This window comes from Camelus ferus, chromosome 9 (assembly GCF_009834535.1).
Source record: "Camelus ferus isolate YT-003-E chromosome 9, BCGSAC_Cfer_1.0, whole genome shotgun sequence".
Lineage (NCBI taxonomy): Eukaryota > Metazoa > Chordata > Mammalia > Artiodactyla > Camelidae > Camelus > Camelus ferus.
The window spans coordinates 54,133,595-54,156,262 of NC_045704.1; the positions used below are offsets into that span (position 1 = coordinate 54,133,595).

Consider the following 22,668-nt stretch of genomic DNA (forward strand, 5'->3'; position numbering starts at 1 on the left):
AGTCGCCGCAGAGCCTAAACCGAAGCCAAACCGACAAGCCAGATTTCGTGGCTGAGATTAGCTGCACTCCAACAATATTCTCTACTAAGGAGAGAGAGGCGGGGGCTCGGCGAGTTTCACTTCTGTCGCTCTCCCCATGCGGTCCCCTGTGCCGAGGGTACAGTCCAAAGTTTGAGCTCCGGTGGGCGGGGCTCGAGGGCGGCGGGAACTGCAATTGGTGGCTTTGAAGGTGCTGCCGGCGGGAATAGCTGATGAGAAGAGACCCGGCTGGCAATGTGGGACGGTAAGAGACCCCCGACGGCCTGGGATCGGGCCCCCGAGTGTGGCAGGATCCTCGAAAAAGCCACGTCCCAGGCCTCTGAGGTGACTCTTTCGCGCCGGCCGCACGTCCCAAGCTGCGGGATTGGGCCTTGGTCGCGGGGACGTCTCGGGGGACGACGGTTGGGCTGAGGTGAGGAGCGCGGGGAGGCTCGGTCGTGACGTCACATCCGTCCGTGGTGGGCGGGGCCTTACGTAGGCCAACGTCACACTGGAACCGCCCCCAGCTGTCCTGGGCTCCTGAACTCTCGCGTCCTGAGCTGCTGCTTTCTCTCGATTTTGGTGTTTTGATATTTGGTTAACTTTGGCGTCCGTCCTTTTTAACCTTTGCAACCTCTTGCATTACTCCTTTGGCTCCTTGTAGCAGCTCTTCGGCGGTGTAGACTTACAGGAAAGTTACTTAAAAGGGCCCTTTTTTGTCGCGCGTTCATTCAGCTCTTACATCTCGAGCGCCTGCTGTATGCCAGGCACTGTGCTAAGTGTTAGGAAATAAAAAGAAATTAGATAATCACAGGGAATCAGAAGAGTTTATTCAAGGGTTATCCAACTTTACTGATGACATTGCGTGCACTCTTTCTACCAGAACTCTTTAGAATGGCATTCCCAAACTGTAGCTAGAATTAAGAATCTTACTCAAAAATGCAAAAAATCTCAAGCCCTTCTCGGTCCCCCATACCCCCCGGTTTAAAATCGTTGAGGCCCAGGAATCTGCATTTTAACAACCACTCACCCCCGCACCCACCCCTGGCCACCACCACTAGTGTTTTCGATGGGAGACGTTCATTTGATATTTTCACTTGACTGTTGGACCCTAATCTTTCCCAGGTTGTTTACCTCCAGACACAGCTGCTAAGGGAGAGTAACACTACATTCCACAAGTATTTCCACTAGACAGTTCTTGGGCTGACTAGACTAACTGATGCTGTTCTAGATTCTAGGAATGCAGCTGTGAATAAGACAAACATAGTTCCTGCCCTAGTGGAGCTTAATGAAATATTGTAACGCTATAAGTAATCAATACACAATATAATTTCAGATAATTCTGTAAACCCAAGCAGTCGAAGGTGGGGAGATAACTAGATTGTGTGGTTAGAGTAGGTCTCTCTGCAAAGAAGCTTAGCTGAGACTTGAATTACAGCAAGAGCCAGGAGGGTAGGTGCAGGAAGAACCTTCTAGGGAGGGGTAACCTAGTGGCCCTTAGTTGGTGGGATCATTTTGTAATAGAGAAACTGAAAGGCCAATATAGCTGGAGCTCAGAAAGCCAAGGAGAGAGCAGTAGATGACAGGGAGGCAAGAATCAAACAAAGCAAGATCTAATAGACCATGGTGGGGATTTCAGTCTTGACATTAAGACAGGTTGGTCCTCTCTCTGGACAAGGAAACAAATCGGGCTCAATTTTCATGATCCTGATGCTGCTTCCACTCTTTTTTTTCCTGTGGGAGGAGGTAATTTGGTTTATTTATTTATTTATTCTTAGAGGAGGTACTGGGGATTGAACCCAGGACCTCACGCATGCTAAGCATGTGCTCTACCACTTTAGCTATACCCTCCCCCAATTCCCACATTCTTAATTCAGATATTTTCCTCTCTGTAAACAGCTCCTAATCTTTCCACTTTAACTATTGTTTTTGGTATCTTTAATACATCAACTACCCATATCTTTTCAGAATTGGGCAGTGGTAGTAAATTATATACTGTGTTCAGCAAACACTCAACTGGTAGAAGTAAGTCACAGCCAGGATTCTTTTAGAGGAATCTCCTTTTTCCTTGGAAATCCCATAGTCATGGTGGAAGCCTATGAGACTGACAGGCAGACTTCTGCTTCTTGTTGTAAACACGGAAACCAAGGTCCATGTGCCCTTTCCTAGAAGGTAGTCTTAAGAGAATTTAAAGTTTGCAGATATCCTGCTTAATCTTTGTTTAGAAATCATGCTTCCTTGTTTTTTATGCTCTATTTAAAAGAGAGAGAAAGATGCCTATCAGTGTCCCCAAATGAGGTAGCAGACTTGAGATCAGTTGTCACCCGTGGCCCACAGCCTTTGCCCTGAGGAAGGTAATAAGAGGGCTCAGAGACCCCTTCTCAGTGCCACAACTTTAAGACAGCGACTAGGTTTTGCTCCAGATCACTGCCCTTGTCTGTTGAGGGAGCCACACCACATTTAGGACTCAGGACCTTTTGGATAGTTGGAGAATCTCACCTTCAGCCATGGGGCAGGAAAAGCTAGGTAATAACTGTTAATTGGCAATGCCTTAAAGGAGAAAAAGACTACAGTCCTCTCCACCTCCAGCCTTTGTGTCCTGTAGGTTCATAAATCCGGCTGTTCATTCAGTATCTCCACTGGGAATCTAACAATTGACCTTAAAATTTACATGTTCAAAGTGGATTTCTTGAGCTTTCCTCTGCAGCCACCCTCAGTCTTCCCCACCTCAGGTAATAGCAACTCCCTTCTTTTGGTTACCTGGTAGAAACGTTGGCATCATCTTTGATTTCTCTGTTTTTCTCAAACCCCACATCTAACCCATCAGGAAATCCTGTGGACTCTCTCATGAAAGTATATCCAGAATCTGACCTCTTGTACCACGTCCACCTCAGCCCTCCATCATCTCTCACCTGCATTATTGCAGGAGCTCTACAGCTGGCCTCCGCTTCTGCCCTTCCTCCTAGACTGCATTCTCAGAACAGTAGCCAGGTTGATCCTGGCAGAAAACCTGAGCAAGAGCACATCCCGCCTCTTCTCAAGACCTTCCAGCAGCCACTTTCTGTCAGAGTAAAAGCCATCATCCTTGCATTGCCGCCTGGGCCCTCTGTGATCTCTGACCTCACCTCCTCTGTGCCTTTTCACTCTCCACTCTGGCTCCCTGGAGGCCTCCTCCCTATCCCTTGAAGGCCCCAAGGCTTTTGCACTTGCTGCTCCATCTGCCTGAGAAGCTTTTCACAAGCTAGCCACATGGCTTACTCTACCTCCTCCAAGGATTACCTCAAATGCCACCTTCCCTATGAGGCCTGCTCTCCATCCCCTCATCCCGCTTCCAGACTGCTCCGTTTTCAATACTACTGGCTTCCTAACACTGTTCCACTTTCTGCTCTGCACTTACCACTGCTAACACTCTGTGATTCTCCTGTTGCCTGTCTCTCCCAACTAGAATGGACGCTCCATACTGGCAGGGATTTTTATCTTTTATCCCCAGTGGCTAGAAAAATGCCTGGCACACACAGGGCCTCAGTAATTTGATACATGAATCAGTAAATGAGTGAATGATTCACGTATCATTTGCCATCGAAAGATCAAAATACTGTAACCAAGAAAAGAGAGAGGGCACTAATTTTTAAAAACTTTAAAACATATTTAAATATACACTTGAGGAGAAAATAATTAAATCTTCCTGTTGAAACACTCTTCACAGAGTGCCTGAAAAGTGGTAAATTTGGGTCTTTGACCTACAAATCAAAATTCCAGCTAAAAATATGAAGCTGAAAATTCACTAAGTTATACTTTTGTGTTTGGTTAATACTTTGTTGTGCTGTTTTTGTTTTTATTAAAGTGCCAAAGAGATGGATGAAACTGTTGCTGAGTTTTTCAGGAGGACCATCTTGAAAATCCCAATAACTGAAATGATGGCAGTCCTAAAAGCCTGGGATTTTTTGTCTGAAAATCATCTGCAGACTGTAAACTTCCGGCAGAGGAAGGAATCTCTTGTTCAGGACTTGGTTCTGCTTTGTGAGGTAACAGTGTTCAAAATGATTAACCTTGAACATCATGCTACCCTTTGGTTTTTGTTTTCTTTCCTTTCCTTAGTCCAGAAGAGACTTAAGCTATGAAGTGATGAAGGCTACCTACCTCTATAGTGAAAAAGGAACTAATTTTTAATTGGCTTTTTTGACTTGCAAAGAATACCTACCAGTGAGGAAAAGAAGTTACTACCAAGGGAGAAAAAGCAGACAGTCAATACAAGTTAAAATAATGAGCAGTACCCTTTTTTTAACCTATCAGATTGTCAAATGTAAAAAGTTAACAATACTCAAATAAGCTGGTCAAGTTGTGCAGAAAGAGACTCTCTTTCACATGTATTTATTTATTTGTTTGCTTTTTGTTTCAGAATGATTTCAGATTTTCAGAAAAGTTGCGAGTATAGTACAAAGAATTCCCATATCACAGTATACCCTTCCTGCATTCATCTTTAAATAAATAGACTTTATGACCCAGCAATTCCACTTCTGGAAATTTCCATATATGGAGAAAATAATAAAAAATAAGGAGGTGGAATGGAATATTACAACTGATAAACATTTATATGCCTAGTTATAGATATGTAAATATATATATATAAAGATGTCAACTAGCATTGTTTACACACAAAAAACTGGAAGCAGCGATACCTAGGAGATTAGATAAATAATGATACATCCACATAACAAAATATTGTTCAACCATTAAAAAGAATAGACTAGATCTTTCTGTATAACATTGGAAGAAACTATATGATATGCAAATATATAAATATGTATGTACAGAGCAGTGGTTATCAGCCAGCATGATTTTGTCTCCCAAAGGACACAATGTCTGGAGACATTTTTAGTTGTCAAAACCGTGAGAAGTGGGTAGAGGCCAGGACTGCTCCTTAACATCCTGGGACAGTTTCCAGAACACAGAATGACCTGACTCAAAATGTCACTGGTGCCCAGTTGAGAAACCCTGGTATAGTGGAAGTCTAGAAGGGTACAGTTGATTGAAAAATAAAACAAAAAATTTAAAGTGAGGGAGAGGTGCCAAGAATGGTGGAGTAGAGAGATTCACAGCTTGCCCTCTCCCACAAATATACCAAGAATTACATCTACAAACCCACTGAATCACACTGAACTCTGGCAGAGTGTCTCTCACTTTGAAATACAGGAGGATTGTCACAAAATATGATAAACAAGTTTCTACTGGATAGCACAGGGAACTCTATTCAATATCTTGTAACTTATGGTGAAAAAGAATATGAAAATAAATATATGTATGTTCATGTATGGCTGAAACATTGTGCTGTACACCAGAAATTGATGCAACATTATAAACTGACTATACTGCAATAAAAATATATATACACAAAAAATTTTTTAGAAGAAAGAAATGTACACACAGGAAAAAAAAGTTAAAAGTGATAAGGAGTAGATGGTGGGAGACCAGTTGTAAGAGCCTGTACTGAGACATGAATCAGACGGGGTATTTATTACTTAACAGGAAAGCACAGACTGGAGACAGATTGTCGGTAAGGTAGCAAGAGGGCCCTCATAGTCTGTTCTAAGCAGTCCTAAAATATGCTGTGAATGAGGTAGAACCAAACCTATCGCCATAATTACTAAATATTTTATTTTCTCTTTCAGGAAAAGCGTGCAAGTCTCAATGACGCAGCCCTTTTAGACATCATTTGTAAGTTTTGGAGATTTATATTTACCTTCGACCAGCCCAGTTTCATTTGAGGGCAGTTTGTATCTAACAGCTCAGATTCTAGTGTCAAGCTGACCTGGTTTCATATTTCAGCTCTGTCACTTACCAGTCTGGTGTCCTTTGCCAAGTCACAGCCCCTTTTCTAAGCCTCAGACTTGTCCTGAGTAAAACGGAGACAGTAACAGCGTCTGTGTCACAGGACTGTTGCGCAGGTTAAGTTAAGGTAAAACTTGAAAAGCACTTAGCACAGTAACTGGCACACAGTAAGCACAGAGTAAATGTTTGTTAGGCTTTGTATTATCATTAACAGAATTTGCAAATATATTTCCAAGAATTTGTTCCAATTACAGTGCAGGTTGTAAGGATTAAAACTGACTGGACTTCACGTGGTCAAGGGGGTACTGCGTGGGGGAAGCACGCATGGCTCCAGGGTCCACATGTGCAGCTAGAAGGAGAGCAGGCCCCTGGCTAGGACAGGGGTCACTAGAGGTGCACCAAGCTTGTCACAAAGAGCATGGATTAATTAGTCTAGGACTGTTCTGTTTGAGGAAATGTCTTCATTTGTATTTAAGTCCTTGCCATTTATTATGAACTTCGACATGGTGTTTAAAAGAATCATTAATGACAAAAAATTTTTAATTTCCATTATTCAGAGATCCTTATTCAAAGATCAATTAGCAGGCCATCTCAAATCTGAAATGCAGAACTAAGAAAGAAAGAAAATACCAGAAAGAAGCATAACCCCTTTGGATGCTGTCTGTTGGGCAGGCTTCATGTTATACCTGATTACACCTGTTTTAGACAAAACTAGATAATCATGAATTGTCAGGCCATCACCATAAATGGGATGAAATGGGGAGACAAGGATACCAAGGCACCAAAAAAGGGGGAAAAAAGACACAGGACAAGAAAAGTAATAAGACAAAAGCATAGCAAGTTGGTGTCCTTGAGTGTTCGGGCCAACATCCCCTCTTTATGGGGTACAGAGCACCTTGGTCCTTGATCCAAAGACACCAGGATGCAGACAGGTGAGCACAGAGACAGACTAAAACCAAGATGGGAATGTGGCGGGACTGAACTCACTAACTTCCTGGGTCATTTTTACTCCAAGATACTCTTACGTTCGTAACTCCTGAAGGGTGTCTTCTATATCATACTTTCATCCATTCATTCATCAAATATATGTGTTTACTGCCAACCAGTGGCCAGACACTGAGAATACAGCAGTGACAAAGACTAAGTCCTATATTCCACAGGTACAAGCAGCAGCATACAAACGAACATCTAAATATATGCTGTCATGTCAGGTAGTGGTAAGTGCTATGAGGGCAACTAAAGCAGGGCCAGAGGGGGTCAGCCTGGGCAGGATGTTCGCAGTAGGCCGTTCTGCATGGTGGCATTTTCGTAGAGACCAGAATGAGGAGCAAGAATGAAGCTTACCACAAGCTGGGAGAAGAGTGCTCTAAAGAAAGGAACAGCCAGTGGAAACGCCGGTTCCGGGAGCACAGCATCCCTGGACAGCTGGATAAATGTGCCATTCTGTGGAATAGACCTGTGTGGACAGAATAAGTGGCCTGACTAAGTAGGAATAAATGCTAAATCTCTAGTACACTGAGTAATTTTTTATGACTTGTTTTATTTTAATCCATATAAAATTTATTATTTTGATTAGAAATTTTGTAACCTACTTCGTAAATTACTACTTTCTCCACTTTCACATTATTAAAAAGATGGACTTATAAGCACATCATTAGAAAGTTCTCTGATAGGACAGTGACAAGCTCTTCCTCCCTCTCTCAGATACTCAATTTCATCGGCACCAGAAAGTGTGGGATGTCTTTCAGATGAGCAGAAGACCAGGTAATGCTTTCCATTTTAAACCAAACACTTGTATTTGATATTTTGGCAATTTAAAAATAAACAGCAGTTCCTCTTAAGCCTCTTTTCTTTCCAAATGAGGTGATTATTACTCATTTATAGAAAAGTGAGAAATATATTTGGTGATGCTGTGTCAGAGGTTCCAGTAGCATTTGTGTGATATGATTTTTGCCCTTTGAGGTTATACTAACTGCTTACCTTCAGGGTCTTTGCAAATGTATTGAAGACACTGTAGCTCCCTTGATTATTCTTGATTTTTTTTTTCACTCTGACAGGTGAAGACATTGACCTTTTTGATATGGAGCAATTCAAAAGTTCATTCAAGAAAATTCTTCAGAGAGCGTTAAAAAATGTAAGAATAAACTTTATCTGAATTTCTGTGAAATTCAGTTTCATAGCATCTGTGCATTTAAAATTTGCTGCCTTGTTTGTTGGGGGTTTTTTTTGTTACTGCCTTTTTTTCAGATTTGATTTTTCTTAATTGAAGTTTAGTTGATTTACAATATAACATTAGTTTCAAGTGTAAAGCAAAGTGACTTGGTTATACATATATATGTATATATCTTTTTTTTTATTCTTTTCCATTATAGTTTACTACAAGATATTGAATATAGTTCCCTGTGCTATACAGTAAATTCTTCCTGTTTATCTATTTTATATATAGTAGTGTGTATCTGTTAATCCCATACTCCTAATTTATCCCTCCTCCCCTTCCTCTTGGGTAACTACAAGTTTGTTTTCTATGTCTGTAAGTCTGTTTCTATTTTGTAAATAAGTTCATTTGTACACCTTGTTTCTCTAATTTGTGAGAGCTGCAATTAGTAACATTCCACACTATTCTATTCCATACCAAAGACAAACTCTACTTATTGTAAAAACTTCACTCTCCCCTTGACTCTCAATTCAGGGCAGATGCTCCTTTCTCAAGAGCAGCACTACCCAGCAGAACTCCGCGGTGATGGAAATATTCTAGATCAGTGTGGTCTAAATCAGTACACGAGCTGGCTGCTAAGCACTTGTAGTGGCTCATGTGACTGAGAAACTAAAACGTTAATCTTATTTAACTGTAATGAATGTAGTTAAGTAGCAGCAGTGGCGAGTTGGGGTGCTCGTGGCTCCCCTATTGGTCAGTGCAGCTCGAGAGCTGGGCAGTCTTCAGCTGCATTCCATTCCTACAGGCACACCGGGACACCTGATCACAGGTCGAGGCGATCACTTCCTGACAGCCTCCCCTACCTCATTATCTTTTCACCTTAGTCTGCGTTAGTCCTCCTGGCATATAAAGACATGCCAAAAAAAATCCATCACATTCACTATGCTATGGCCATCCTCTCTAGAATAGCGTTGTGCCCTCTTCCTTGATACTCAAACTTCTTGACCTGTCTTTCCACCTCCTTACCTCATCCTTTGTCTGTAACTTGTCATGCTTTCCACATATCCATTTATCACTGCAGGTTTATAAAACAAAACAAAATCTCCAGCATTTTGAGTGGGAGGTCCATTTAATTTATAAATTAATTCAAAAAAATTGTGAGCCAAAAGAAGGTGTGTGTCTCGTTTTTGTTTTTGTTTTTGTTTTTGTTTTTGTTTTTTAATTTTGTGAATAAGCAAGCACTTTTTTCTACCTTATTCCTAAACTGTTATTTTGGACCGTCTTATTTGAAAACTAGTCTTACCGTGAAATTATGAACTTTGCAAAGGTTAAAGGAGAGTCGTCTGGAAAGTAGGTGTGGTTACATACACGGCACTTTTTTTTTTTTAAACAAAGAGCCTCATTGGCACATCCCTGGCCAGCTCTCCAGTAGTGTTGTGGATATATGGTCTGAATGTTTCTGGAACCAGCCTTCTTTTGAAATTGAATGTGACCAGCTAACTCATTTTGAGAAATATTCACAGCCAACACTCCCACCCTACTTCACCCAAATCAAGAAACCTCGAGACGGTCTCTCAGCTCCAGTTTGGAGTTTATCTGCGTCTTCCTCTCAGCGCCCTTTCCTCACTTGATGGTCTCTCCTGTTAGAGACCAGAAACTTCTCTGAACCCCGTGCCACTACTGCCCCCGTGCGAGGAGAAAGAGTCTGAAACACTCACATTTCCTCCTACTTTAATGCCCACGTATTTCAGTTGTTAGATTTCTTCTCTTATTACTGCCATGTTTTAAAAGCTTTTGCCTCCTGAATGAATTTCAGGCACACTAGTACGGGGCTGAGGGGGTGGGTACAAAGGAGCTTTTTAATTAATCACATCTGTCCTGTTTGAAAGGCCAGTTAGAGAGTGATATGCTGTGTATCCTGCAGGTTTTAGATAATGAGGATGAACAGGTAAAGCCCCTGTGTCTTCTCTGTGTCCCCTGTCCCTCTACTCCGAGCTGGCCCACATGTTCTAACCCCTTTTCTCCATTGACCGAGGACTCCCAGCTTATCTTCACTTTCTTACTGGTAACTTAACTAGTGGCTGGATAACCCTACTTTCCCAAAGGCTGATGATGGTGATGTCATGCCATGTAGTATTTCCTGGTGCCCAGGAGTGAAGAGTGACTCACCTGCTGCTCTAGAACAGGCGCCTTAAGCTTTTTGTGCCAAGGACCCTTTGGCTGTTACTGGAGCTTATGGACTGCTTCTCAGAAAAGTGTTTTTAAATGCTGTAAATAAAATACCCAGAATCACAAGGGAAACCAATTATATTTACATACAGTTATTGTGGTATTAAAATGCCAAATTGTGTACAGTAATGCATGTGCTTCTTTATTAACACAATAAAGAATCTCATGATGAAACTAAAAACAGTTTCAAAATACTAATGAGTATAAATAATATTTTTGAGGAACGTGTAACAATTGTAATGTGATAAGAGTATTTGGGATTTCTATGGACAATAGAGTAACAGGTCCTTAAATTCCACTGTTTTGATGCCTACCTTCACAATTGATGGAGATGCTAAATTTTAGTTAGAAATTAGTTCCCATATAGATGGAATTTTTGCTCCACCAAGTCCATAGACACCTTGAATTCTAACTACGGACTTCAGGTTAACAACTCCTACCCTGAATCAATAGGGTAGAGAAGCTAGTGTGGGAGAACACAGGGAGCCCAACTGGGGAGTGGTGGGTGGAGCCTGTGTGTGTATGTGGGTGGGTGGGTGTGTGTGTGTGAGAGAGAGAGAGAGAGGATTAACTGCACATCTTACCAGGTGAAACTATTCATAGTACACAGTTCTTGGAAAATTTACAGAGAACAAACTAAAAAATGTTTCGCTTGTAAAAAGGTGGCAAATCTACTGTCCCTTTTTATGCCTGTGTATCACGTAGTATAGTAATGACGGTCTGTGTTAAATATGTTAATGTAGTTAAATATTTGGTGAGTCTGCATTGAAGGCTTCATTTGCTTCTCAGACTGAACATTTTCTAGTGTATGTTCAGTAGCTTGTGGGTCTTGGCCAGTTACTTAGAGTTAATAGCTACTGGAGGGTACCCTAGCCAGCAGAATAGTCCCAGGTTAGCCAAACCACTTAGCGCCCTTGCTGCACTAGTTCAAGCTTGAGCGATATTAATCTGAGCTCTCCTACGTGAAAATGCTTTACCCCAGGCATTGCTACATGATATTTATTGAGATAGTTTCTTGGGAAAATAATAAAGGTCTGTATTTGGGCCCTACTTCTTCAGGTATCTGAGCAATCTTATTTCTTTACTACAAGACTGTGAGATGGAACAACTGAAAGTCAGCAGGGCTATGATTATCCTGACTCTGTGGATGTCCTTTTCTCTGGGCCCGCTGATTTTTAACCTTTTTTGAATCATAGGCCCTTAGGAAAATTTTGATGAGTGGTACAACACCTCTCCAGAAAAGCATACATTTAGACTTGTATATACAACAGTGCATTCAATTCAGGAGGTCACAGACCTCTTTAAGTCCCTCCATGAACCCTCACTTAAGTTATCCTCATCCTAGACTAGAGAGACTACCTGACTATGTTGAATGCTACCACTTTTCTCCTAGTGAAAACGTGCCTTCTGTATACTACATTCAATCTTGATTTCACAAGCGTTTTTGCTTTTGTAATGTGATGCAAAGAGGCTATTTGGAATGAGACACTGTCCTCTTCCATCCAAGCTGGCAGAGGTCCACTGAGTGCCTGTTGTGGCCAAGGGCTGTGCTGCTCACCCAGGGGGCCAGACTGCTCTGCATCCTCCACGCCCCAGACTGGGAAGGATTCCTTGTCTGATCCACCAAGGAAATTTGGGGAAGCAGCCAGAGAAAGAGTGGGCAGAGTCAAAAATACAGTCGGTCCTCCATATATCCATGGGTTCTGCGTCTATGGATTCGACTAACCACAAACTGAAAATACTTGGGAAAAATATCCTGGGAAGTTTCAAAACGCAAAACTTGAATTGCTTTGTGCCAACACCTGTATACATAGCATTCACATTGGATTTATGATGATTTACATGGCATTTATATTGCATTAGGTATTATAAGTAATCTAGAAATGATTTGAAGTATGTGGGAGGATCTGTGTAGGTAGGTTATTTGCAGTTACTACACCATTTTACATAAGGGACTTGAGCATCCTCGGATTTTGGTATCGTGGTATCCGAGGGGGATCCTGTAACTGCCTTGTTTGCTACTGTCAGCAGCCATGTACCACCTGCTTTTCCTGGAATAAGATGCAAGAGGGAGGAAATAAAGGGATGTGGGCAAACCAAGTGCGCCTGTCCAAGTGCCTCCTCTCCAGGGTCTGAGGTTCAAGAGGGGCTAATAATCTAGGAGTAGGCTATTAAATTCCAGAGTAACTGGAAATCATTTAAAAGTTGAGAACAGTCTGTGTTTTATCCAGGAAATGGAAACCATGTAGAATTTCCTATATTCTGGCCATGTAACTTTGCTTTAGGGTAATTTTTAGTGTCTGAGCTAAATGGATAAAAGCATTAGGCTTAGTATTTTTTAAGCTCATTGCTACATAGAAATCTTACTATTAAACTTTACAGTGCAAGCTAGGTCTGTGCTTCATGCTAAAAATACTTCCCTATAAGGTATCTCTTTTGTAAGACTGCTTGACATCATAAACTCATGGTTTTTCAAGAGAAGCCCAAGAAATTACTGAAAATTGTGATGTGATACCCTTATTGTAGGATTAAATTTTTTTTATCTTTCCAAGAGACTTTGCAAGGCACCAGTGTGTCTTTACAAAATAACCACAAAATATTTTCCCAAAGATTTCCCAAAACACTGTAATGAAAAGCAGTTTGAGAAAAGACTGCCAGATCTCAGGCTGTGTGCAAGATTATAGTAACATCCTTCACCCCTAAAAAGCACCTGTTATTGGTGCCACAGTGAGATTTTAATTAGGAAACTTACATCCTTTTTTTTTCTAACAAGGTGACAGTCAGCTTCAGAGACACCGAGGAGAATGCAGTATGGATTCGAATTGCCTGGGGAACACAGTATAGAAAGCCAAACCAGTACAAACCTGTTTACGTGGTGTATTATTCCCAAACGCCATATGCCTTCGTTGCTTCCTCTCTGCTGAAGAGCAACCTACCCCTTCTGGGTCAGGTATGGAACCAATTACTGTCGGCTCTAATACTGTATTATCCTTATCCACGGTCTGTGTAGGTTTAAACTGCACCGTATCTATCATTTGATACAAAATACCACAGGTAATTTTTGATCTCCTAAAATAAGGAGCAGAAAGTGTTACTATTATGCTTGGGGGAGCATGGCATAAGCATTAGTTTAGAACTCTTCATTATTCTTGTCATCAAGAAGTAATGCACACTCAGTGTACAAATTCAGCCAACACAGAAGTCGAAAGATGAGGGAGAGGGTACGGCTCGGTGGTAGAGCACGTGTTTAAAACCTGCACAAGGTCCTAGGTTCAATCCCCAGCACCTCCACCAAAAGATAAATAAATAAACCTAATTCCACCCTTCCTTAAAAAAAAAGTAATAAAGTGGGAAAAAAAAAGAAAAAAAAAGTCTCTAAGGATAAACAGTCTTTTAAGACTATACCCTTTTTCCCAACTCCATTCACCCAAAATAACTACTTTAACAGTTTTACTATTTCCTTTCAGATGTTTTATTGCAAAAATCAGGGTGGTACATAGAGTGTGTATTTTGTTTTTTTTAACTTAACAGAACATTTCAGTGAGGTTACTTTTGCATGTACCTCACTGCTTTTTCATGACTGCTTCATTTGCTAGTTAGTGAACTCCACCCCACCCCCCCCATTTTGTAACCATTTTCCCCACATTCTGTACACAAGAAACCTGCTTTCACATAAGATGGTCCTCTGGTCAGAGCCTGCTTCTCTTTATGATTCTGCCTTTGGTATCACAGGCTTCCTAGCATCTTGCCCCCAAACAATTAATCCCTAATTAGCCTGGTGACTGCTGCTGTTTCTACTGTGTGTGAATAGTCGGCACTACGATGACGCCTCAGCTGGTCCCAGAGCTGACTGTAGGCTGCACCACCTCTAGTGCAACATGGAGCGCCAGCCCTCCAGGCGTGTGTCTGTTTCTCTTTTGGCACTTAGCTCTCCTTTACACTTGGAATCTCTACCTCCGTAGTAAATAGTGGTCATTCATCCACTGACAGCCAAGTGAGTCCACCCTGCCACAGCTAGATTAAACATTACCCCAAAAGCTTCTGTTCTTTTCTGTTGATTTCTACTGTCTAGTTTCAGGTAAATACCTTATTCTGTTAATTCTGTCTCATTCTTCTAACTTTTCTCCCTGGGTAATGGGAGGCTTTTATAAATTGCATTTAATATGTACTTTTTCTTCAATATTTGTCCTAAAACATACATACATGTTTGTATTTTTGTGTATTGGTATCATTGTAGTATTAAAGACTAGTAATCAGGAGGAGGGAAATAGCTCAGTGCAGAGCACATGTTTAGCATGCACAAAGTCCTGGGTTCAATCCCCAGCACCTCCGTTAAAAAAGGGGGGAAAAATGACTAGTAATCAAAAATGGTAACATTTGAGTATTCATTATTTATTCTTTTTTTTTTTTGAGTACAGGTAGATTTATTTAGAGAGATACATACTGCAGAGTGTAGGCTGTTTCAAAAGGTGAAAGGCCATGAGGTGTGGGGGTTGGGTGCTCAAGTTAAAGTAAAAATAGATACACATTCCATAGAGTGCAGGCCGTCTCTGAAGACAAGGGAGTGAGAGAGGCAGCCTTCATTGTTTATTCTTAACTCTGAACTGAATGTATTATAATTTCTAACTTTAAACAGGATCACTTTTCTAAAAATGTTACAGAAGACCTTGCATTTGTGAGCACTTTAATGCCATTAACCACTTTTTTTTTCAAGCTGAGTAACAGGCCATGAGATTGAATTTTCGTCGATTTCTTTTCACTTTTAAGTGGAAATTATTAACTGATTACAGCTCCTACATTTTTTTTTAACAAAGATTGTAAATACAGAGAGAAACACAGTAATCCTAATAGTTTTGCTAATTTTCGCTTCAAGGCACTGACAGTTGCTAGCAAACACCATCAGATTGTGAAAATGGACCTCAGAAGCCGATATCTGGACTCTCTTAAGGCTATTGTTTTCAAACAGTATAATCAGGTGAGCCCATCAGTGACTCTATTTAAAGTTAAGTCTCCATTTTCTCTCTCACATAATTTAGACGCTGAGCATGTGGGAAAGCCTGCCTCCACCAAAAGGAGATCATTTCAGATATTCCCAAAGTGGAGAAAGTTTTCAGTTAAACATGAAAGGAAACAAAATTCCTCACTATCATCTTTTTATAATTATATTGTGTTTTTTACTGCTCATTAGTCATTGGAGTCTGTGTGATAGATCCTAGTTTCCAAGTCAGCTTTTCCAATCGGAATTTTCTCTTTAGAGTAACTTGACATTGTATTTTGAAGCTGATTATATTATTCTGTTATGCAAGAGAGAAGCAGAATTTTTTGCCCCATCAGTCAAGTAGGTGATATAGGTTGTCAGAAGCAGAGGAGGAAGCATTGCTTTATTAAGTCCCACAATTTATTTATTTGTCAAAATTATTTGAATGCATTGTTTTGCTTTAATGATAAGAACGGATCTGGCCTTGGTCTCAGGCTCAGAGTTTTTTCCCTCTGTGTGGCATCTGTGTGCGCATATGTTCAGACTCTATTGGGTTGTTAAGGTTCTGTGTATATCTTCGAGCCCTTAAATATGTTATACTTAATGTATTTTCATCTGTTCTCAGTAGAAGGAAGTGATGGCTCTCTGCAAGCTACTCTTTAAGGGAAAAAAATCTAACATCAAGAAGTTAATGATTTTTCTCCCACAGCAGGTCCTCCCTCTTACCCACCACCCTCCTACCAAATTGCTATCAAGTGTCGCTGCTATGACAGTTCCATTTTAAAGAAAATTTATATTGTCCAACACTTAATTATAAAAACATTGGCTTCAGTGGGGGAAAGTGAGCAAAGGGGCTTGAGAGATTCATAGTTACAGAAGGAAAGTTATTTTTCCAAAAGGAACCAGTGAGTTTTTTTTACTGAGGTTGTGCTGTAAAGACATAGCTCTAAAGCTGAAACATCACACTGGAAATGCTGCCTTTGATTCCTCTAGCTTTTGCACTCATACCACCTCTGCTTCTTCCAGATCCATTTTTATGTTAACAAGGGACAAGCTCCTCAAACAGAACAGCCATGTGGCTGGCTCTGGTGGTCTCTGCCAGGGTCTGCTCTAGGAGAAATGCTCAACTCAGTCTGAATAGGGCCTCAAATCTCTTTTTGTTGGGAAGAACAAAAGATAAGATTTGCCACACTTTTATGCACTAAAACCAATTAGTATCTTTACTTTAAGGTGATAAAATTAGGAAAACATTCACTTTTTTCTTTTTTCTTTTTCCTAGACCTTTGAAACTCACAACTCTACCACACCTCTACAAGAAAGAAGCCTTGGGCTAGATATAAATAGTATGTGTGTTTTAAGATGAAAACTGAAATTTGGAAGGACATGCCTTTTCAGATTTCCATCACTCAGTAAAACATTTATATACTAAGATTGTGATTCAAAATTATTTACTGTTTTCAGAAAATTGAAAATTAAATTTCTGTTCAAGGGGGAAAGCTAAGCTACTATAGTTTCCTTTTAGAATTTCCTAGAATGGCATCTAATAATAGTAAAAACAACAAAAACAAAAATTAGCTAATAGTTGTTGAGCATTTCTTCTGTGCTAAGCACTATACTAAGGTGTTTATAGGTATCGTTTCCTGAATCCTCACGGCAGTCCCATGACCAAGCTCTTTTCCTCAGAAAGGTGTAATAACTTCTTAGGCAAAGTCACACAGCTCGGAATTGGCAAAGCCAGGAATGAAGTCCGAATCTGTCTGAGTCTGGAGCCCAGGCTCCTAACTCGTTGGATTAAACTGCTATTCAAGTCCTTTATTGCACTTCGCAGATGTTGCACTTTTTACAAATTGAAGGTCTGTGGCAACCCTGCATTGAGCTAATCTGTCGGCCCCATTTTTACAACAGCATTTACTCACTTTGTGTCTTTCTGTCACATTTTGGTAAATGTCACAATATTTTAAACTTTTTCATTAGTAGTATACTTGTTATGGTGCTCTGTGATCAGTGATCTTTGATGTTACTAATGCAAAAGATTACAACTTGCTGAAGGCTTGTATGATAGCATTTTTTAGCAATAAAGTATTTTTAATTAAGGTATATATGTTGTCTTTTTAGACATAATACTATTGCACACTTAATTGACTACTGTATTAATATAAACACAACTTTTATATGCACTGGGAAACCAAAAAAGTCATGTGACTTGCTTTACTGCAATATTCCCTTTATTGTAATGGTACATAACTAAACCCACTTATCTCTGAGGTCTGCCTGTAATTAGTATTGTAACTGTATCGCTACTCACAGGTAACATGAGTCCCTTCCTAGAGAACCCAAGAGAATAGGTGATGAAACTACCAATGTGAATCAGAAAGTTCAGAGAAGTGGTGGGGTAAAATATAGATTTAGAAAAGTGAAAATTTTCCTGTCTCTTGGCAGTGGTTTAGCAATAAAATGAAATGGTACAGCCATTGTGAACTAAACGTATTTATGAGGTATCCTTTCTTCTTAAACATCTTAAATTTTAATTGAAGAAAGCAGGATATAAAACTATGTATATTTTATAATCCCAGTTTAAAAAATACGTATCTTTTTATTCACTGAAAAAAGGATTAGACAAATAAATTCAAATGTTAACAGTACTTACCTCTATGTGGTAGAATTATGGGTGATTTTCATTTTCTTTTCTATTAGCCTGTACTTTCCAACTTTTCTACAGTAAGAAATTATTATAATCAAGAAGGAAACAGTAAACATTATTTTTAAATTATACAAGCAAGTTGCAAGGTTAAGAATGAAAGGATGATACTTTATGGATGAAATATATTTCTAACAGCTGTTTCTTTTGAAATCTTCCATCAGTAGTGGATTCAAGGATCATTCATGAAAACAGAGTAGAAAAAGAAAGAATCCAGAGAGTGACTCAAGAAATTTTTGGAGACTATCCTCAACCAAGACTAGAATTTGCACAATATAAGGTAGGACATTGCTATAAACTAACTACAGGTTATCAGTAGTTTTTAAAAAGAACAAAAGCTTTAAGTGGAAAATAATTCTAAGAAACTGTCTCTTATTCATTTGTCACTTTAATTTTGTGTAACAAATGTATGAGTTAAAATAGACTTCTTTATCAATTTTAGTAAGTTCCTCTATTGCAGAGGAGACCTCTGGAAATGTTGAATTTGCCTTTTCATTTCACCTTTCATATTAATTCAGTTACTTAGAACTGGCTATGATCTATATTTTTGAGAAAAAAACTTGCAGGTTTGTACCCATCCATACCTAGAACAGTACCTGTACATGGTCAGAGCTTATATACACTTGTTGAATGGAAGAGTGAATTAATAAGTCATTACTTAGCCCAGTTGGCATCGCATGGAGAAAAACCAGTAGCCTGTAAACCAAGCTCATTCCAGAAGTGATCCACTGGCCACTGGGAAGGCCAGGTCAGGGGCAAGCCCACTGCCACCATTACAAAACATCAAGGTTTATATCACCCTAATTTAATACTCATACCCCCAACACATTCCTCCCCCCAAACCTTCCAGTAAAATTCTTTCTGCTTGGCTGCCTACAGCTTTGGGCCACACTTTAAGTCTGCCATTGATCTGCTCACTCAGGCCTATTTGGTTTGATTTGTTTTTTAGTGAGAAAAGTTGACACCTTTCAGGTTGGGTTCCCTGAATGGCAGGTTTTAACCCAGTTCTTTTCAACGACTCATACTCTAAGACAGTTGTTCTCAAAGTGTGGTCCATGGACCAGCAGAATCAGCATCACCTGGGAATGGGTAAGAAATGGAAGTTCTTGGTCCCCCCCAGTCCTACTGCATTAGGAACTCAGGAAGTGGGGCCCAGCCATCTGTTTTTACAAGCCCTTAGCTGATTCTGCACAGAAAATGACTGATCTAGGATACATAAGATTTAATCCACAAAACCTCCTTTTATGTACATCTTAGAATGGCTCTATTCTGTTAAGTCAAGGCACACATTTATTCATACCTGCTACTAATTTTTCCCTACCTTTTCTATTTTGAAAATTGTCAAAAGCTCAGAAAACATGCAAGAATATTACAGTGAACATCCATTTCCCCATTGCTTCACAGTTCACTCATTGTTAACATTTTGCCACGTTTGCTTTCTTTCCTTTGCTTTATTCTGAACCATTTGAATTAGCTGCAGACATTACTCAGCCTCTAAATATTTCAGCATTCTGCCTCTAAATTTTCAGGATCATTTTAAGTAAAAAAAAAAAAAAAAAAAAAGGAATTCAAAGTTAGAATTGAAGAGCCAAGTACCTACTGAAGTAGCAGTACTTGGGTATTTGATGATATGAAGGAATTGTTATTAATTTTTTAGGTGTGGTAATGTTATGGGGTGAAGTTTTTGAAAAGAGTTCTCTTTAGGTCTCTTTTAGATACACATTGAAATATGTGCAGGTAGAATACTATGATGTCTTGCATTTGCTTTAAAATAATCCATAGAGGGTGGGCAGTAGGGATTGGAGGTCAGGTAACAGATGAAACAAGACTGGCCATGAATCGGTAATTATTGCAGCTGGATAATGTGCACATGGGGACTCATTATAATGTGCTCCTTACTTTTGTATATTTTTGAAATCTTCCATAATAAGAAGTTAAACTATGGTAGTGACTCAAAAGACATGACATTTTTACATTGAAAATGACAGATTACGAAAGATAGTGCTCATTTTCCATTAAGAATGCAATCTTTATGCTCAAGTAAAGGGCACCTGCAGGCAGGACTGACATGCAAGTTCTCCTGCATGTCAAGCATTGTGCACACTTGGCGTTTTGTGCGCAATATTGTGTGATAGACTGGTTGCCCTCAATGTCTGCAATTAGCAAATTAAATGGTTCCCACCCCCAATGATCCCTGTATTTCTTGATAACAATTAATGAAATACATGATCCTATTTCTTTCTATTTTGCCATTCCAACTGATATATTTAATAGTCATGTATAAATATATTTTTTGACAGCTTGAAACAAAATTCAAAAGTGACTTAAACGGGGGTATCTTGGCTGAGAGAGAGGAACCGCTCCGTTGCCTGGTAAAGTTCTCTAGCCCGCATCTTCTTGAAGCACTGAAATCCTTAGCACCAGCCGGTAAGTAGTCAGCTTATTTCATCAGCCAGAAGAATTAACAACATACTACATTTGACCCTCTTTGCTAACTAATTACCCCTGAGCTTCCTCATGGCCCTAGTCTGCTGTATTGCCCTGTTTTGCATATTCCATATCACCTAATGGGGGTTCATGATCTACCTTCTAATTTTGATCATTTTTAAACTAACTCAAATCTTTGCCCTTGTGATTATTTTCATTTTTTTTTAATTTCAGGTATTGCAGATGCACCACTTTCTCCATTGCTCACTTGCATACCCAATAAGGGAATGAATTATTTTAAAATCAGAGATAAATAAGATGTATGTGACTTTGCAAACACAGCATCCTTGACTGTATTGCATATGCATTTTAGTTAGCAGCTAGCTGGATAGCTTCTGTCCATAAACTTTGTTTTAGAAATTAATCCCTGATATTGACAATTTAGAAATGTTCAATATAATTCTTGGGATTGAGTCATTCCTCCTCCTGCAAAGCATAGCAGTTGTGGACCTTTAAGATGTGGCAGAATGTCTTTTTTCTCACTCCTGTCTCTCCTCGATCTTGGAGAGGTCTAGTTCCAATTGCTCGCTTCCATGGATTTTCTCTTAAGCCTTGGATCATGGAACAAAGCACCAGAAAACTAAATCCAACTCAGAACTTTCTAGGAGAATTGTAAAATTGGTCCATTCAAAGAATAAAGTTGGGTGCATTAAGTTATTATTGCAGGAGGCAGCATATCGCATCATTCAGCTATATAAAATAATTACTTCATTATAAAAATGACACTTCTCAATCTTTTTTATCATACATATGGCATCCAAACTGACCAATATTATACTGATTTGTGAATAAAGATATTTAAAAACTGGTACATTGATTACTTTTGATGAAAATCCTTCAGTGATCATCACTAAATAGTATAACATTTTAAAATCTAGTCCCTATCTTGTTCCATAAAGGATTTGGGATTATAAGAACACATGTACAATTATGATAAAATTAAAAGGTGAGAAAAATGGAGGTAAATGGGTAAATGGAGGACAGAAAAGGAATAGGAGGACAGAGTAAAACTAGAGGTAAGATTACCATGTAAGAACATACAGGTGGCCTCCTCAGCTGCTAGAGGAAAATGGAAAATTTGGACAAAGCAACCTAAATGTCCATCGAGAGATGACTGAATAAAGAAGTTGTGGTATATATATACAGTGGACTATTACTCAGCCATAAAAAAGAATGGAAATAATGTCATTTGCAGCAACGTGGATGGCCCTAGAGATTATCATACTAAGTGAAGTAAGTCAGACAGAGAAGGACAAATATTCTATGATATCACTTATTTGGAATCTAAAAAAATAATAATAACACAAATGAACTTATTTACAAAACAGAAACAGATTCACAGACACAGAAAACAAACTCATGGTTACCAAAGGGGAAAAGGAGGGAGGGATAAATTAGGAGTTTGGGATTAGCAGATATAAACTACTATATACAAAATAGATAAACAACAAGGTCCTACTGTATAGCACAGGGAACTATATTCAAAAGCTTGTAATAATGTATGATGAAAAAGAATATATATATATATATATATAAAAAACAATCATTATGTTGTACACCAGAAACTAACACAACATGTAAATCAACTATACTTCAATTTAAAAAATAAAATAAAATTTGGGTGGAGTTAGTGGCCAAAGCAGAGGAGAAAACACCAACTTGTGAAAGAAAATATTTAAAAATTGGTACATCAGTTGCTTCTGATGAAAATCAAAAAGAGGCTTAATATACAGATATATAAATACAATCAGAAAGAAGGGGCTAAATAATGCTTTGTAACATAATGATATTATCTATAGATTGTAGGTATCTTATGTGAAAAATATATTTTTAGATTTAATTAGCAAGTGGCATAGATACTTCAGTTATCTCGGAGTGAGGCACAGAATCTGTAGGGGCTATTTTAATAATGCTCATTTTTTTGTGGACCGTAGTATGGTTTTAAGCATCTGTCTCTATATGCACACACATGGTAGGCATTTCTGCTTGGTGCCTGAATGCCGGCATTAAGTCTGCACAGAGGCCCTCCAGGTTCCCGGGATGATTTCTCACTGGGTCATAGCCTTTCCTGGTGCTTTGCAGGAATATTCAATTACAGCCTGAACAAGAAAGATGCTATTCGTATTATCCAGCCAACAACAGAATCACTTCAGCCTGCACCCTGCAGCTCAACCATAGGCTCCTTCTTCAGGAAATGAGAACACATGGAACTCTTACCTGTTACATGCTTGAAAGTCCAGAAACACATACGGCATTCAAATGCAGTTGTGGGAA

General features: G+C 39.4%; 1 protein-coding gene across 3 annotated transcripts; it reads left to right on the forward strand.

Annotated features, from left to right (window-relative positions):
• Window positions 1-167: 167 nt before the first annotated feature.
• CENPN (centromere protein N) lies at window positions 168-21,205 on the forward strand. 3 transcript variants are annotated; one of them, XM_014558609.2, is made up of 11 exons: window positions 168-283; window positions 3,863-4,043; window positions 5,688-5,733; window positions 7,552-7,611; window positions 7,905-7,981; window positions 13,005-13,181; window positions 15,105-15,206; window positions 16,489-16,552; window positions 18,072-18,187; window positions 20,208-20,334; window positions 20,569-21,205. In XM_014558609.2, the coding sequence occupies exons 1-11, from the start codon at window positions 252-254 to the stop codon at window positions 20,649-20,651; spliced, it is 1,065 nt and encodes a 354-aa protein (XP_014414095.2). In that variant the 5' UTR covers window positions 168-251; the 3' UTR covers window positions 20,652-21,205. The 3 variants fall into 3 exon arrangements, with proteins under 3 accessions (XP_014414095.2, XP_032342724.1, XP_032342725.1); XM_032486833.1 differs by having other exon boundaries at window positions 18,075-18,187; XM_032486834.1 differs by lacking the exon at window positions 168-283 and adding an exon at window positions 322-451.
• The last annotated feature ends 1,463 nt before the right edge of the window (window positions 21,206-22,668 follow it).

Bases quoted from the DNA above. Each gene is read 5' to 3' on its own strand.
- CENPN (XM_014558609.2), top strand. From the start codon at position 252: ATGAGAAGAGACCCGGCTGGCAATGTGGGACG. The intron at 7,612-7,904 runs GTAATGCTTTCC...TCACTCTGACAG, and splicing joins TCAGATGAGCAGAAGACCAG to GTGAAGACATTGACCTTTTT. The intron at 16,553-18,071 runs GTATGTGTGTTT...ATCTTCCATCAG, and splicing joins CCTTGGGCTAGATATAAATA to TAGTGGATTCAAGGATCATT.